We start from the raw sequence: 16,927 nt of genomic DNA on the forward strand, positions 1-16,927 counted from the left end.
CTAAAATTAATCCTACCTTTTATTTTTATTGTATGTGAATGTGTGTATGTGCATGCGCTATCATGCACACGCTGAAGCCAAAGGACAAATCTTAGGAGTTGGTTCTTTTTTTCCTACATGTTGACTCCAGGGATTGAACTTAGGTCATAAGAAGGCTTGGCAAGAAGTTCCTTTACCCACTGAACTCTCATGGCCCTACTTTCATGTTGTTCCCATAGCATTTAAACTTACATTTGTGGCTCACATTATATTCTAACTGAAGAGTATTGAGTTAGCTCAGTTTGGCTCCCCATTGTGTTGACTTGTGTTAATATTCAGGTGACTAAAATTTCTAAGTCCTAATTCTCCCTTCCTAGTTCTGAAGTCTATTGTCTTAAGACTTATAGTCACCTTTATTAAATTTTTGCTTGTTTGACTTGGTCCAATCTATTAAACAATGTTTGGATCTGAACAGAGTTTGGCATACAAATCGAACTTAATAAATACTTGCTAAATGAAGTTGGTTATCCAAAGGATTAAGGTATCTCTCTGTTTCATTTTCTCCACAAAAATAATGTACTTGCCTAAATCAACGCTCTCATTCAAGCCCAACTGGAGACTTCTTTATTACTCAAGAGGGAACAAGCTGTGAAACTGTATCTTCATTTGGTCATTTATAAATGAGGCTTTTACAAGAGTGTACTGATTTAAGAATCTCTTTGGGACAGGGTCTTTACCAATTTTTTAGTTTTAAATTCCCTGGCCCTTAGTATACTCTTGACTTTTGGACAAATTTGTAACAATCAACTCATATCTACTCATATTTCTGGTTCCTTAAAAGGACAGCACCAGATTCTGAAAACAGTTCTGCTGAAACTCAGAATTTTCTGTACTTAGTGTTTCCCGATAATCTTACAATGAAGACTATTTTTTTTTCTGATAGGCATGGGAAAATTGGTTCCATTTATATAATTTTTTTCTTACAAGGTATGAAATTGAGTGATACAAAAGTGATACGTGAAGGTTCTAGGATGAGAGAATGGGAATGTTCAACAACATTTAAATAGAGAAAAGAGAACAGTAATTGGTTTTGGGTCTCCAGGGGCAAACTAATGAAGATCAAATTCTTCAGGATATGTGGACTAGTGACTTAATCTGAACAGAAATCACACGGGTCTGACAGAAGAAAACAGGGTGTAGAATGAGGTCTAATCTTGTTCTCCTTTCTTTGTCATGTAATCTCCTAAACGTCTTTGAAATAGAATGGAAACTCAGAGGAAACAGACAGTCGTATTCTGCTCTATCTCTAATGTTAGGAACAGAACATGATTTGTGTTCATTATGTGCTAATAAAACAAAAAAACCCTATTGTTTTTCCCTTAGATAATTTGGAAGTAAGACCTACTTTGTTGCTCTCACATATCTGAGGATCAATAAAGACAAGTCTTTTGAACGACACAAATATTTTATGCCTTCTCATTTTGTCAATTTCCTTTCTCCTTGTTACCTATTTTTCCTTCCCTTAATTTTCTCCCTTCTTTTCTTCCTCCAGTACTTCCTAATTGAACTTGAACTAGAGGTAGACATATTTATCAGTATTTGGAAACGCAGTCCTACGTCCACATCTATTAATTTAGAAAGCATGGACAGTAATGAGGGAAAACTCAGTCCTACCATATGGGTTGCTTAGCATTTCTGCACATTAGTGGCCCACATTAGAAGAACAGTTTTTAGTAAGTCTCTCTTAGGACAATGCTACATTATTTGGCTGAGTCACATGAATTGTGATTCTCATAGCCCAGCTGAACTTAGGTCAAGGGTCATAGAAACATAGTTCTGTAAATATTATTTTGGTAAACGAAGAATTGCAGAAACTCCAGAGGATTGAACCTTCCCTGCTGAGCGTCTCTTACACATAACCTAGGTTTCCCTTGAGAAAATGTGGTATGGGGTCTCTTGGAAGCAATTTTTCTTTGGTGATTAAAAACGAGGGTGTGACTGTCACTATTGCCCATATCAACCACAACTAAAATACACATATGGGTTACAATGTGTTAAATATCTTCTGGGAACTTTCTATGTACTAACTCACTATACCTCACAAACTGTACTGAACATCATATTCCTCACATTTAGAGAAGAGAGGTTAATTATCTAATGAAAGTATAATGCTAATTAAGTAAGCCATTCAAAAGTAAATGTCTAGGCATTGTGGCTCCAGAATTCATAGAGGGCTATGAACCGCTTGATGTAAATGTGATTCTATACTCTGCTATTCTACATACATGAGTAGATACAGAAAGTGTGAAAGCAAATTAATAGGAAAGTCAAACATCATGAAAGCTACAAACTCTTTGGAAGAAAACTTTTTAGAATTTCAACATCATCCTGTTTCCTATAAAAAACTATAATTTAGGTAAATTTGAACTGGATTTCATTTAATTTGACTTTTTAATACATGTAAATACTTGTGTGTGTTCAGTTACATAATAGCCTTTATAAGAATATTCCACTACTAATCATTAGGTAAAAGAAGAGCTTCATACTTTCCATTTCCATCATCTATGTAATGTTTACAAAAGGCTCAATCATTACTCCTGGGAAAACCTTTCTCTGTGTATCGTCAAATCATTTTTTTTTTTTATAATTAAGTGCAATGTACTTTTAAAGTTTAGCTTTGGTTTGTATAAATTTTGTTATTGATAAAATACCTTCACCATCACTCCTTGCAGTTTGTAGACTAACCTGAAATGTGCACATGCCAATAACCACATAATTACTGCCACCATATGCAATTAAATTTCCTGAATCTCCACTCTCAAAGGGGTTAAATTCTACCACATGGACATAATCTTCACAATCCACAGTGTAGGCAGCATTTCTTGCAGGATCTTGCTTCATCTTGTATCTCAAAAACTTGAGTAGTTGTAAGAATCAAATAGCTCGCTATTGGCTGTCACGAAACTGTGGATCACAAACAAAATTGAAAACTGTTAGTAATTTAACAGAAGAATCAAAACAAGGCTAGGTATTGCAAAATCTGAGGTGGCACAAAAGAGAATTCTGCTTATATTAACTAACACACATACACATGCATACACACATTTATATATTCAGCACTTGAGGGTTGAATAATTTTAATAAAAATAGATTTATAAAATTATTAAGTAACAGAGATACAGCACTATTTGTAGTTGGCATGTTTTACATTTTGCTGACATTATCAAACCTAAGAGTTCCATAAAAGCTGGGACTACCAATGGTCCCCATTTTGCCTAAGAAATTTGCTAAGTGGATAAATGGAGAAAGAATTAAAAAAAACCTTAGTATTTATCAGGCCAAAATGCTAGAGAAAACACAGATATACACACTTGCCTTTCTTAATACTATGCTACATTATTTAATTATATGATTTTTAATATTCTAATTTGACAGTCTAGCCAAATTCTTATGAAGTGTGGGATGAACTGGAAACTCCTACCTCTGCCTAAAAAGAAAAGGAGTCTAAGAGCCTTGAAGGATATTATGGTCTAGGGATAGTTATAAATCAACATTAACACATGCAATGAGCAGATATAAAATGCAGGATCTAGATTTGTGCTTCGCATTGCCATAAAAGCTGTATATGCAGTGTGATATCAATGTTATAATGCCAGTCACAAGCCTCAACTTATTTGTAGCGGGATAGGTAGTGTGCACTGTAGAAATAGCGTTCTCACACGATAATTAATAATTTTAATTTGTTGTTAATTAAAACGAGGAGCCATTCTAGGCTCAAAACGAACACATTAAAATATCTTTGGGGCATCTGCTGAGATTCGGATGAGTCCTCCCCGCAGGGGGGCTTCTATATTAAATAACCTTAATAAACGGGCATTCCAGGCTGGACACGTGTTACGCGTGGCCAGCAGGCGAGAAGTCCACAGTGCAGAGAGGTACAGGTCGTGTAAGAGATTCGAGGTCCGGGTGTGATGGCCACCTCTCCCCCCCCCCCCCCCCGGGTCTTTAAATCCTGGGGTGGACACTCTGGGGGCCTCCCGAGGAGGCAGGGACCCAGCCCAGTCCAGTCCCCCACGTGGGTCCCCACGCCTCTCCGGAGACAACCCACTCCCACCTCGCCAAGTCCCAGGGAAGGGTCCCCGGGGAAGCAGCATGAGCTGGCGGGGACCAGACACCCCCGGGCTCCGTACGCACCGAAGGCAGGGAGGCGGGCGACCCGAGCGCAGCTCTCCCGGCTGGGGGCGGCCGCGGCGCTCGGCGGCTCTGCTTCCGGGCCGAAGGGCGAGCGCGGCGATTGGTTCCCGGGCCCTGCCGCGAGATTTGAATGGAGGCTGAGCTTCATTCAAACCCGCGCCTTCCGGCGTCCCGGCTGCTGCGCGGCTCCGCCCTCGGCTCGCACCCGCTTGGCCCACCGGACTAGGTGAATGTCGCCTTTTCTCTGCCCTTCGGTCCCATTTCGGGGGGGGTAATCCAGGCCGCCGCTGCGTGGAGGCGTTTCGGTGACAGCAGCGGCGGGGTCCGTGCAGGGGCTCCGTCCGCCCTGACTCCTGGCTTCCCGGAGGCGGACTTCACGGGTAGCTTGTGCAGAAGGACCTGGGAGGTCGCCAGGGCTCGACTGTAGATGAATGAAGCCCATCAGAATCTGCTTTTAGTCCGTGAGGCCGGCGACAGGCCAGAGGGATCTGTCTCCCCACACGACGTTAAGCAGACTCCCATTTCCAGAATTTCTGTCAGCTGTTGCATCCTTCACAGGGACATTCAGGACCAGCCTAGGACAGTACACAGTGTCAGCTGTCATCTTTGTATGGAGTGCTTTCTAAGTGCTGGCAATAAGGACGTTGTATATTTATTTGTTTCACTGATGCCTCATAATTCTGCTAAGTAAATATTACTGTCTCATGTATGGGCATGAAGACATTTGTGCTCATCACGATGCACAACTAATGCGTGGATGTGGTGGCAGGGATGCTGGGCAGTGTCTGTCTCTCTCACTTCACCTTCCAGGGACAATTTGCTGTCTCAGAATTTCTGCCCCAGTTCACCTTGAATCCAGTTTCAAAACAAGAGTCCATTACTTCTGCCTCCTTCTACCTTTGTTTTTCCATTTCATCCTCCCCTTCCTCTTCTTTCCTCACTCTGCACAGTGCACATTTTCCATGTTAGGGTCTCATTAATTCCTCACAGCAGACTGGGAGATAAGAACAGAGGGTGAGGCATAGTCCTGCTTCCTGTGTGATAATACTTATACTTGGGCAGCCCTGGAAAAGCTGGGGCCGCAGTAGACGTTGGCAGACCGGCCGCCATGCCTATTTGTGAATAGCCAGTTCCAGAGCTAAACATTGTTTTACTTGTTTAAATGGTTGGTGAATAAATGAAAGGAGAAGATTTTGTGACTTCTGAAAATAATATAAAACAGGTTTTGGTGTCCAAAAATAAATAAAATTTTAGTGGGGTCCGGCTATGTTGACTTGCTTGTGCGTTGTTCCTGGCCGCCTTTGTATGACAAGGTCAAGGTACATGGTTGTGAAACAGACTGTGTGGCCGGAATGTCTCAAATATTCATTATTGTAGACTCCTAGACGAGACTTCTGGCTCTCTGACATTGGTAGTAATGCTCTTTCACTTTTAACTCAAAACAGCTTAAAAGCTCATGATGCAAGATCGTAACAAATGTGCTTGGCACTGCCATAAAAGCTGTATATGTAGTTATGCCTTGCTTTCCCCAAAAGTATGAGATCCGACCTTTTTTTGTTTTCACTACAAGAAGGTTGGGGCAGGGAGAAGTGATATAAGTTGGCTGAGATCTCATAGCTTAGTAAATGACAGAGCCAGGGATTCAGGGTGATCTAGTTCTAGGTGAATTTTTATTTATGGAAATCTAAACATATAATACCTTAAGATAATACCAATAGGTGGTCTTTTACCAAAAATTTACTTCAGGCGAACTAATCATATCACTGATGATAGTTCATGCTTTTATTACTTCTTAATTTTTTTTAATGCGTAAGTGTGTGGGTTTTTTTTTTTAAGAGAAAGAAAACTCTCAGCAATGAAGATTACTGATTATGGTCATCTACTTTGTTTTAATTGCATCACAGATTATATTATTTCACACCTGACATGTGCCTCTGAAATTGGACAGGTCTGAGGTACCTACATGTATATTGCTGCACTATTCACAGCCAAGTTACGTGGTGATGTAGATATCCATCAAGGAATGAGTAAGAGCTGGGGAGGTGGCTCAGTGGGTACAGCACCCGCTGGACAAGTATGAGGACTGGAACTTAAATCCTCAGAATGAATATAAATGCTGGTGTAGTAGTCTGCTTGTAATCCCAGTGTGCAGGAGGTATAGACAAATATATGGAGTGAGCTGGCTAGCCAGACTAGCTGATAGGGTGAGCTCCGGGTTCAGCAAGAGACCCTTCCTTAATGTAGAAGGTATAGAGCGGTGGAGGAAAACACTCAGTATCGACCTTGGGCCTCCATACACATGTACTCACATATAAGCAAGCATACACACACAGACATTTAAAAGATGAATGCCATCAAGAAGAATGAGAGAAGAAAAGGGACAACATAGGTTTGCTATGTAAAATAACCACATCGCATCTGATTATTTTGAAAGGGTTTTGTATGCATCCAGGAGAAGTGATAAAATACAGTGATTTAAAGTGCCCAGGTTTTGGGCTTACAAAATCTTAGATTTCTGCATTTGGCTATTTACTAACTTCGTGTGGTTGGACATTACTTTTTTCATGTGTCAAATGCGGATAATTGTAGACTGACATCATTAGGGCATGTGAAAACTGAGCAAAGTAATTAATATTGAACATTTGAGAAGCGTCTGGCATTGGGTAGCTTCGTGTGTTAGATGATACATGGATGATCTATTTGCCTTGTAACAAAACACCAAAAATGTGCTCACTGTAAAATAACCAAGCATTTGCTTCAAATTCTGTGGGTCGGCTGGATCGGTTGATTCCTCCCTCTGCTTGCCTTGACAGAGAGGTGACTAGGGTTGCTGAAGCTCCCCTGCCATGTGGATTGGAGTCTCCACAGAAGAAGGTGTCCTCTTTCATGTCTGTGAGTTGGTATTCGTTGTCAGCTGGAATACCTTCTCTCTCACATGTCTTCCTCAGCGGGTTAGCTGGCCTTGGAACAGCAGGCTCAGGACAGCAGGAGAGTGAGAATCCCCAGGACTGGCACTTTGCTAGAGAACCAGAAAAGCCAGCGTTGAGGTGTAGGTGTGTTTGGGAATTACTTTAGCAAAAGGATAAAGATAGTATCCGTGAAGGGGGAAAAGGTATGTGAATGAAGTCCAGGGAGGCCAGACATAAGCTTCTAAATGTCCTTTTGATAGAGTCACAAAATCATACATGTCGTCTACCAAGGAAAGTTATTAGAAACTCCGCCAGGGTTTTTACTGGACTCATAGGCATGCCCTGTCCAAAATGCACCAAAATCTCCAGACTCAGAAGGAAGTCAGGTATTCCTCATAAAACATGTATCGTTTATAAAAACAGTTCAGCACAGTCAAACACTCTTAATGGAAACTGCTGAAAGTACATCTCTAGATCCTTGCTGTATTAACTCTTTTGCACAAACCTCTTAAGGCTTAGCTTAGAAGTCTTATTATCTCATAGTCTTCTAGTTAAATCAAGTCTTAAGATGTTCCAGGTTCAAAGGAGTAGAAAAGTAAACCACTTTTGGGACAGTACAGGAATGAGAGCCTCCTCCCCCGACTCTCCACTTATAGTATTATTTTTCTCAAAATAACTATCTTAAAATACAGATTTAATTAGTGATGTCTGTGTCTATAATTATAAACTTGCAGAATTTGCATGTCTGTTTTATGTGAATTCAAAATTGAAGGTTGGATTTTTGTTATTTCAAAAGATTTGGCTTAAGAAAACTAAAGTAGAGGAAAATATGATTGGGTAGAAATTGTATTATTCTGTTTTCCTAAATTTAATTAAAAGCAATCTTGGTAAATATGAAATGACCTCTTGTTCACTACTTATTTTTTTCTAACCATGCTTGCTTACACATGTTAAATGTTAATTTCCAATTAAAACAAGTCACTTTAACATTGTATTCTGTTCTACTTTAAGAGAATGGCTGCGCTTAATCAGATGTCTGTCTTGGATATGATTAAAGAGTTTAGAAGGAATTGGCGTGCTCTTTGTAACTCTGAGAGAACGACTTTATGTGGTCCAGACTCCATGCTCTTGGCATTACAGCTTTCCATGGCAGAAAACAACAAGCAGGTTAGTAAACTACATTTAGTTTAACTTTTTAAAAACTGAATTTCACTTGCTGCCTATTATAATAAGCTTCAGGTTAAGTACATCATTTTTTTTTTTTTGCAATATTTGCCTCCTATCACAGGCTGTTTCAGAGATGCTTCTGCTTCTCTGTGTCAAATACTGCAGCTGGAATTTTTTGAAAAAGAAAATAGCCTATGCATCTGAAGTGATTTATTAAATTATTTCATGTGTATAATTTGAACATGGAATGTACACATTTGATATTTAATGAAAAAACATAAAGATTAAATCTGCAACACTTAAGGTTATATGTATTCCTATTTAATGGTTATTCCTTTGTTCTCTAAAAGAAGCTCTCGAGGAGCACATATAATTTTTATTGAATGTAAAGTATTTTATGTCTAGTTTCAGCACTGTTGTTTGGGTTATGAACTCTTAATCAGTTTAGGTTGGGCAGTGGTGGTGCATGCCTTTAGTCACAGCACTCAAAGGCAGGCAGATCTCTGAGTTCAAGGCCAGCCTGGTTTATAGAGTAAGTTCTAGGACTGCCAAGGCTACACAGAGAAACTGTCTCGAGAAACAAACAAACAAAAAATCAGTTTATGCATCAAAATCATTTGGGAGTTTTTTTTTTTTTTAAATACTGGCTCATTGGAGCTTGGTGGCATGGGCTTGTAAACCCAGCTACTCCTAAGACAGACAGGATGGTCAGAAGTTCAAGGCCTAGTTGGACTAAAGGTGAGTTCAAGGCCAGCCCATGACTTGGGCCTTTGGGACTCTGTCTCAAAATAACGTAAAAAAGGGCTGGGGAAAGCCCAGTGTAGAGTTCTTCCCTAGCACATGGGAGGTGCTATTTCAGTCTCCAGCACTACCAACCAACCAACCAATCAACCAACCAACCAACATACAAAAAAAAAAAAAAAAAAAAAAAAAAAAAAAAAAAAAAAAAAAAACCAAAAAAAAAAAAAACAACCAAAGTTGTTGCCTTGTTGCCCTAATCCAGTCTTCACTGACCTGCTAGAAACTATCTTTTAGGAAATCTCTACAAAGGGATTCTGTTGGAGGGAGCTTTGGGCCCACCGACCTTCCGCAAGAGATGGCTGTGGGTTAGATGCAGGCTCAGGTGGTAAAGAAAGGCTTCTTTGTTTAGATAGATCCTGGATAGAAAGAGAGGAAGGTTCAGGGAAGGGAGAAAAGAAAGGGAGGGTTTAGAGGAGGGGTAATCAGTTCTGAAGTAGAGTTCAGGGAGATCAAGATACTGGCTGGACTATGGAAGAGTACACTGGCCTCAGTACCTTGGGATGGATAGTGAAATGACATTTTTAGGAATTATTTTAATCTGACATATCAGGAGTTTCCAGACTTCTAGTTTCACAGACCAATAAATCTTCAAAAAGTATTAGACATTAACAGAAAATAAAAACCATTTAGGAAAAAGGAAAAAAAAAACCCAGTTGGTATATAATATGACCATTCTTTGAAAAAGGAAAATTATTTTAACACCTAAAAATTAGGATGGTTATCGTCTTATATCAAAGGATAGTGTGTTAGTTTCCTTGTTTTTCTCTCACTGTGACAAATGCCTGAGGGAAGTAAAGGGAGAGGTGAACTTACTGTGACTCATGGTTTTCAGGTCTTAATTCAGTCCTTCGTTCTTGCTCCATTACTTCAGGGTACATGGTGAGGCATTGCATCCCGACAGTGAGACTGGATGGTAACCACTACTCGACTCATGATAGGCAGGTGGCAGACAGAAAGGGACCTTCAAATCATGCCCCCAGTGACTTATTTTCTCCATCTTGCCCTCACTTCCTGAAGTTTCTAGCACCTTCCAAAGTAGTGACACATATTGGAGGCCAGGTGTTCAGTGCCTAAAACCATGGGAAACATTTCATATTCAAATTCTAACAGTTTTGCCTTTGCATGGAGAGTTGGAAGTTTTGCTTATTTAAATCACTATGTAGATAATTTTGAATGGAGAAGAATTTTGGCAACTTATATCTTATGTATTTGTTAAAAATATTTATTGAGTTTTTATTTTATCTTAGATATTATTATAAACATTGGAAATACAACAATTTAGAAACTCCCCGGTTGTGGTGGTTTGAATTAGTATGGCCCCCATAGACTCATGTGTCTGAATGCTTGACCCATAGTGAGTAGCACTGTTAGGAGGTGTGGCCTTGTTGAGGCAGTGTGTCACTATGGGGTGGGCCTTGAGGCCTCCTGTGGCTCACTCTCTTTCCTGCTGCCTGAGGATCAAGATGTAGAACTCTCAGCTCCATCTACAACACCATGTATGCCTGCACGCCACCATGCTTCCTGCCATGATGATAATAATAATAAGCCAGCCCAATTAAACGTTTTCCTTTATGAGAGTTGCCGTGGTCATGGTGTCTCTTCACAGCAATAGAAACCCTAACTAAGACACTGATGTTACAAAGTTAATATTGTGGAAAAGAGCAGCTACTACTCAAAACAGGAGCATTTTAGGTCATCATAAATGCTGCGGGGATATAAAGACGCAAGCTGAGGAGTAATAGGGGTTGAGGTAGAGAGCTTGTGGCAGTTTCAGGAGCAGGACAAGTATCATCTACCATTAGGGCAAAGATGGGGAATTTCACACAGCTCCTGCTGTTTCCCAAATGTGCCAGGGAATCCCCACCCTGGGGGTCCTTGCATGTGCTTTTCTCATTACTCCTGCTTCAGCCTAGCAGGCTGCAGGCTGCATTTGCAGGCACAGCTCTTTATTTTAAGCATTGACTGTGTTCTAGGCATTGTGTTAAGTGTTGGAGTTAGAATGGTGAGCTGGGGCATTGAATCCTGCCTTGTCACTCAAAGGTGAAGATGACGTTATGCAGTTAGTTATGCAAATAAATTCAAATACTAGTTATGAGAAGTACATGGGGCTCTGAAAGCAAGCACTTGATTTGGTAAGAGTGACAAAGTTGGAGATAAAGGAAGGAACAGGATTGACTACGTAAAGGAGAAAGGGGTAAGACGAGGATGGGACACCAGCGTGTGAAGTGCTGCCCGTGGGAGCTTAGAAATCCTAAAGGGACGGGGTACTGAAGAAGTGGGTGGTGGCGTTTGCATGTCCAGTTCTTCTAGTCTTTGTTTTTAGCCATGGTTGCTCAGGGGTAAATTGAAGTAGTACTTATTTTACTCTGTGATTTGGAAATAAACGTTAAATTGATGGAAAACTGAAGGAATAGTGCATTGATTCCTGCATGCCTTCTATTTTAGTTCACAATTTTCTAACATTTGCTGTTAGGATATTGCGCTGGGCCAGGGTATCCCACGTGTGCAGGGAAACATGCCAGGCAGATTCAGCGGCAGACAGTCACTCTTACCCCAGGCACTGCATCCACGTGGAAATAAGTTTATTATAATAGAGAGATGGAGAGAAAGATATATAAAGAGAGAGAGAGAGAGAGGGAGAGAGACAGAGAGGGAGAGGAGAGAAGGAAAGGGGTCGCGGGTGCATACACCTCCTGGGAATGGAGAGGGGGAGGGGCAGTTCTCTTTCTTCAAGGGGACTTTACCTCTGTACACTGGGCAAATCTCCAAGGGGCGGGTCAGAATGCTAACATTTGCCACATTTACACATTCTTTTAAATGTTACAATGTTTGGCACTTAATCTTAGTGTTAGTCTCTTTTGCCTGTGTATATTTTGATTATTATACTTTAAAGACTGTTTAGTGAAATTGGACTATAGACCCTTGTTTTTCAGTTACTTTTTGTTGCTGTGACCAGAAGCAGTTCATGAAGAGTTCATTTTGGCTCATGCTTCCGGAGGGGAAGTCCATGTTGGCACAGGTGGCCTGAGCAGGAAGCAGAGAGGAAAATGGAAGTGGAGCGAGGCTCTCCCTCCCAAAGTGCATCCCCAGTGGCGAATTTCCTCCAGCAATGCTGTAACCCCCCAAAAGTTCCATCATCTCCCCCAAATAGTGCCACCAACAGGGGACAAAGTGTTCAAATGCATGACCCTAGGAAGGACATTTCTCATTTAGAACATCATGACTTTTAACAAATTTTCCCTAATTCAAGATCATGGAATTGTGTTAGTTAGTATGTCTTCATGTCCTTTATTGTGAGCAGCCTTTCTGTCCTGTAGGACAGATACCTCTGACACTTGTAGGACTAGCAGTCATTTATTTTGAGAGTGCCCCTCAATACTGAATTTTTAATTGTTAGCTTGTACATAGTAAACGTTTTTGAGTGGAACAAGTTACAGATGATGACTGTGTTCCTCAGAAAGCATTGCCTTTGGAAGATTGCATGATGTCATTTTTTCCCACGGTGGGTGATACTCATCTCTTATTGGAGGCTAGTTGATTTAAGTCTGCTCATTCAGTACATCAGTTCTGGCAATCACTGTCTTTTTATTGTCTCCATGGCCTTGCCTTTTCATGTTTTAATTAATTAATTAATTAATTAATTAATTAAGGTTTTTCAAGACAGAGTTTCTCTGTGTAGCCCTGAAACTTGACCTTCCTGAAACTTGCTCTGTAGACGAGGCTGGCCTTGAACTTAGAGATTTGCCTGTCTCTGAATCCTGAGTGCTGGCATTAAAGGTATGAGCCACCACCACCCAGTTCCTCTTCATTTTTTAATATGTATGTGCACATATACAAACATATAGGTAAAAATACTTATATGCATATATAGCACTATATATGAATATAAATACTTATATTCTTCTTTATGAATCATTTGATAGGAAGTATCAGACAGCTTGAACTTTTATTTCTAAAAACTTCAACCTCTACCTTTCATATCTAATGTTATTCTGTTGTATGATCACAGTATAGTTGTTAATTTCAGAAAATTTTACTATGCTGATATTCTACATTGAATTTAGTGTCTTCTACTAGCATAAAAAATAATTACTGGGGAAAAATCTGAGTGAAGAGTACCCAAAAAAGACACAGTACTGAAGCTGCTTCCAGATCACTTCTGTGGAATCTTCCCATTACATTCTTGTGGGAGGAATTTTTTTTCCTAGTGGTCATAAAAAGACTGCTGATTTTAAGAGGTTCTGGCTTTGTGTAACGAAGCGGATGGAGTGGCTCTCTCACTCAGCTGCCTGCCTTTCTTGGGAGATATTTCCATCTTCTAGCATCTTTTTTTTTTTTTTTTTTTTTTTTTGTTTTGTTTTTCGAGACAGGGTTTCTCTGTGTAGCTTTGCGCCTTTCCTGGAGCTCACTTGGTAGCCCAGACTGGCCTCGAACTCACAGAGATCCGCCTGACTCTGCCTCCCGAGTGCTGGGATTAAAGGCGTGCGCCACCAACGCCCGGCTTCTTCTAGCATCTTGATTTCTTTCTTCAGCGTTTTACAGTTTTCATCGTAGAGGTCTTTTGCTTCCACGATTAGGTTTATTCTGTTACGTTGGCATGCATGTGTTTTTAGGCAATTGTGAATGAGATTGCTTCTCCAATTTCTTTCTCTGCGGTTTGCCATTAGTAAATAGGAAGGCTCCTAATTGTTTTAAGTTTGAATCCCGCCACTCTGCTGCAAGTGAAAGAGCTTTCTGATGGGGTTTTTAGGATCTGTTAAAATATATTTTATTTGTTATTATTATTTGTGTGTATGTGTGTGCATGTGTGTGTGTGTTGCTAGAGTTTTCCTGCCTGGCCCACAGTCAGGACAAATCTTTGTCACCCGCCAGTCCCACAGCCGCTCAGACCCAACCAAGTAAACACAGAGACTTATATTGCTTACAAACTGTATGGCCGTGGCAGGCTTCTTACTAACTGTTCTTATAGCTTAAATTAATCCATTTCCATAAATCTATACCTTGCCACGTGACTCGTGGCTTACCGATACTTTACATCTTCCTTGTCCTGGCAGCGGCTCCAGGCAGTCTCCTTCTGCCTTCCTGTTCTTTTATTTCTCCTCTCTGTTAGTCCCACCTATACTTCCTGTCTAGCCACAGCCAATCAGGTTTTATTTATTGATCAATCAGAACAACTTGACATACAGACCATCCCCAGCACAGCCAAGTGCAGACCATCTCAGACACCTGCACTCAGGCCCGTGGTCCTAATCATCCTCTATATGGACCTGCTGGGCAAAGCCACGAGGAACTCAAGAACGGGCTCCCACAGGACATACAGAACATCCCACAGCATGTGTGTGTGTGTGTGTACGTGCACTTGTGTGTGTACATGTGTGCAAGTGCACTTGTGCCATGCTGTGAGTGTGGAAATCACTCTGTTCACTCCTAAATTGTGGGTTCTGGGCATTGAACTCAAGTCATCAGTCTCGTGTGGCAGGCTCCTTTCTTTACCAGCTGAGCCAATGCAGTGGCTCCAGGGTATTTTGTCTTTGTTTTTGTATAAAATCATATCGTTGGCAGATAAGGTCACTTTGACTTCTCCCTTTGTAGTTGTAGCTGTTTATTTCCTTCCCTTACTGCTCTCTCTAGCAGAGACTTCAAACACTGAATTAAGTGTGGAGAAAATGGATACTCTTGTTTGCAATTTTCTTGAAAATTGATTTTTTTCCACCTAGTATGATGTTGTCAATTGTTTTTTTTGTATACTTTATTTTGTATATTTATGTAACCTTTATTATGATGAGATGTTCCTCGTGTCTATCTAGTGCTTTTATCATAACGAGATGTTGGATTTTGTCAAATGCCTTTTCTGCATCTAATGAGATGCTCATGGGATTTCTGTCCATGGGTCCATTCATGTGACGTAGTCCACTTATTGACTGCTTCTGCTGAAGCATGTCTGCATCTCTGGAATGAAGCCAACTTGACTATGGTGGCAGATCTTTAATGAGTTCTTTAATTCTATTTGTAAACATTTCATTGAGAAGTTTTGCATCTATGTTCATCATAGAAATTGGTCTGAATTTTTTGTTGTTGTTGTATTTTTTTCTAGTTTTGGTATGAAGATAGTACTGGCTTCATAAAAACAGTTCCATCAGCTCATTTTCCTTTCAATTTTATGGAATAGTTTGAAAAATATCCATGTCAGTTCATTAAGTTCAATCTTGAATTTTGCAGTGCATCTATCTGGGCCTGGGCTTTTTGGTTGTTGAGAAATCATTTTATTGCTGCTTTATTCTCCTTGTTTGCTGTAGATCTATTTAAAATTGCTTATCTCATCTTTGTTTAATTTTCGTGGGTAATCAATTTCTTTGAAATTTTCTAGGCTTGTGGAATGTAACTCTTTAAGTTATATCCAATGACTTCATTGCTATCTGTTGTAATATTTCCTTTTTTAATCTCTAAATTTATTAATATGGATCTTCTCTTTTTGTTAGTTTGGCTAAGAGTTTTTGAATATTTATCTTTTAAAAAGAACCAACACTTTGTTTCATTGACTCTATGCATTAAAAAAATGTTTCCTTTTCATTCATTTCTGCTCTGCTTGTAATTATTTCTATTTCTTGATTTTGGGTTTGGACCTTTCTTGTTTTCCCAAGTCCCTGACATGCACTTTTGCTTCTTTTTAATCTGTTTGGTGTTTTAGTATCGGTAGCTGTAACTATAAAGTACCCTGTTAAGATTGACTTCATTGTATCGCATAGCTTTCACTGTGCTGTTTTCATAGTCATTCATTTCTAGGATCTTCTGGATCTTCAGTAACCTACTCATCATCTGATTATGTGTTCAAAATGTGTGAGATTGTGTATGTTCTGTAGTTGTTCTTGCTGTGGATTTCTTTTTTTTGTTTCTCTGTGGTCAGAATATAAAAGTTATTTTAGGTTCCTTTATTTGCTGAGATTTGCTTTGTGTCCTGTTATGACTGATTTTAGAGAAAGCCTCATCATTCTGCAGTATTTGGATGGAGTGTTCTATGGATATTTGTTATATCAATTTGGTTTAAAATGTCATTTAACTCAGATGTTTATTTTTTGTCAAGTACCTTGTCTATTGATAAGCATAGGGCATTGAAATAATCCACTATTATGTTTGGGGTTAATCTCTGTCTATATATATAGTAGTACTTGTTTTATGAAATTGAATGTATGTATGTTTGGTGCATATAGTTCAAAATATTTAAGGAACATTCACACTGCTTTTCTATAAAGGGTATACTAATTTGCATATTTATGTAGAATATAGCAGTTCTTCTTTCTCCACATCTTCAATATTTCTTACCTTTCATCTCTTTAAATAAATAAATAAATAAATAAATAAATAAATAAATAAATAAATAAATTGTTAAAAGCTGTGAAATACCTTACAGGACATATTCAAACACTAAACATACAAAAAGATGTTGACCATCGTATGTCATTAGAGAATTAAAGATAACAAGATACCACTTTGTACCTATCAGAATGGCCAAAATATAAAAGATTGACATCAAATGCTGGAGAGGAATCTAGGCCCAGGAAACATGTCAGAAGAAAAGGAGGAAAGATTGTAAAAGACAAAATCACAGATTTTGCTGTGAGCTTGTGTCTCCTAGAAATGTCAGAGGCTATATCTACAAAGTCTTACCAGTGTGACCTGAACAAGGACAATACCAATAGATTTGCTAATGTGGAGTGGACAGAGGTCACTAAGGGCTTCAATCTTAGACAGAAACTGCAGGCAGCTAAGGAATCCTGAGAGTGGGAGAAACAGTCAGTTTCATAAAATGGTCAGTTCTGAAAAGATACAGACAGGTAACACAATACAGAACAAACAGGTTGTATTTATGTATTTAGGAA

At 39.5% G+C, this 16,927-nt stretch overlaps 2 protein-coding genes across 4 annotated transcripts in view; one reads left to right on the forward strand and one right to left on the reverse strand.

The window, feature by feature from the left end:
• Window positions 1-4,254, reverse strand: part of Nup37 (nucleoporin 37) — a 29,901-nt gene extending 25,647 nt beyond the window's left edge. Inside the window, exons 1-2 of one of the 2 annotated variants that reach the window (XM_028880296.2) lie at window positions 4,174-4,254; window positions 2,725-2,943 (exon numbers count right to left, since the gene is read on the reverse strand). In XM_028880296.2, coding sequence (XP_028736129.1) covers window positions 2,725-2,880 — 156 coding nt within the window. In that variant the 5' untranslated portion in view covers window positions 2,881-2,943; window positions 4,174-4,254. Of the gene's footprint in view, window positions 1-2,724; window positions 2,944-4,093 lie in introns of both variants that reach the window. The other variant, XM_028880297.2, reaches the window with a different exon arrangement.
• Window positions 4,255-4,318: 64 nt separating this feature from the next.
• LOC114700597 (PARP1 binding protein) overlaps window positions 4,319-16,927 on the forward strand; it is a 59,237-nt gene continuing 46,628 nt past the window's right edge. Inside the window, exons 1-3 of one of the 2 annotated variants that reach the window (XM_028880262.2) lie at window positions 4,319-4,399; window positions 6,987-7,065; window positions 8,094-8,249. In XM_028880262.2, the coding sequence (XP_028736095.1) occupies window positions 7,060-7,065; window positions 8,094-8,249 (162 nt within the window). In that variant the 5' untranslated portion in view covers window positions 4,319-4,399; window positions 6,987-7,059. The remainder of the gene's footprint in view (window positions 4,400-6,986; window positions 7,066-8,093; window positions 8,250-16,927) is intronic. The other variant, XM_037196858.1, reaches the window with a different exon arrangement.

This window comes from Peromyscus leucopus, chromosome 18 (assembly GCF_004664715.2).
Source record: "Peromyscus leucopus breed LL Stock chromosome 18, UCI_PerLeu_2.1, whole genome shotgun sequence".
Classification (NCBI taxonomy): Eukaryota; Metazoa; Chordata; class Mammalia; order Rodentia; family Cricetidae; genus Peromyscus; species Peromyscus leucopus.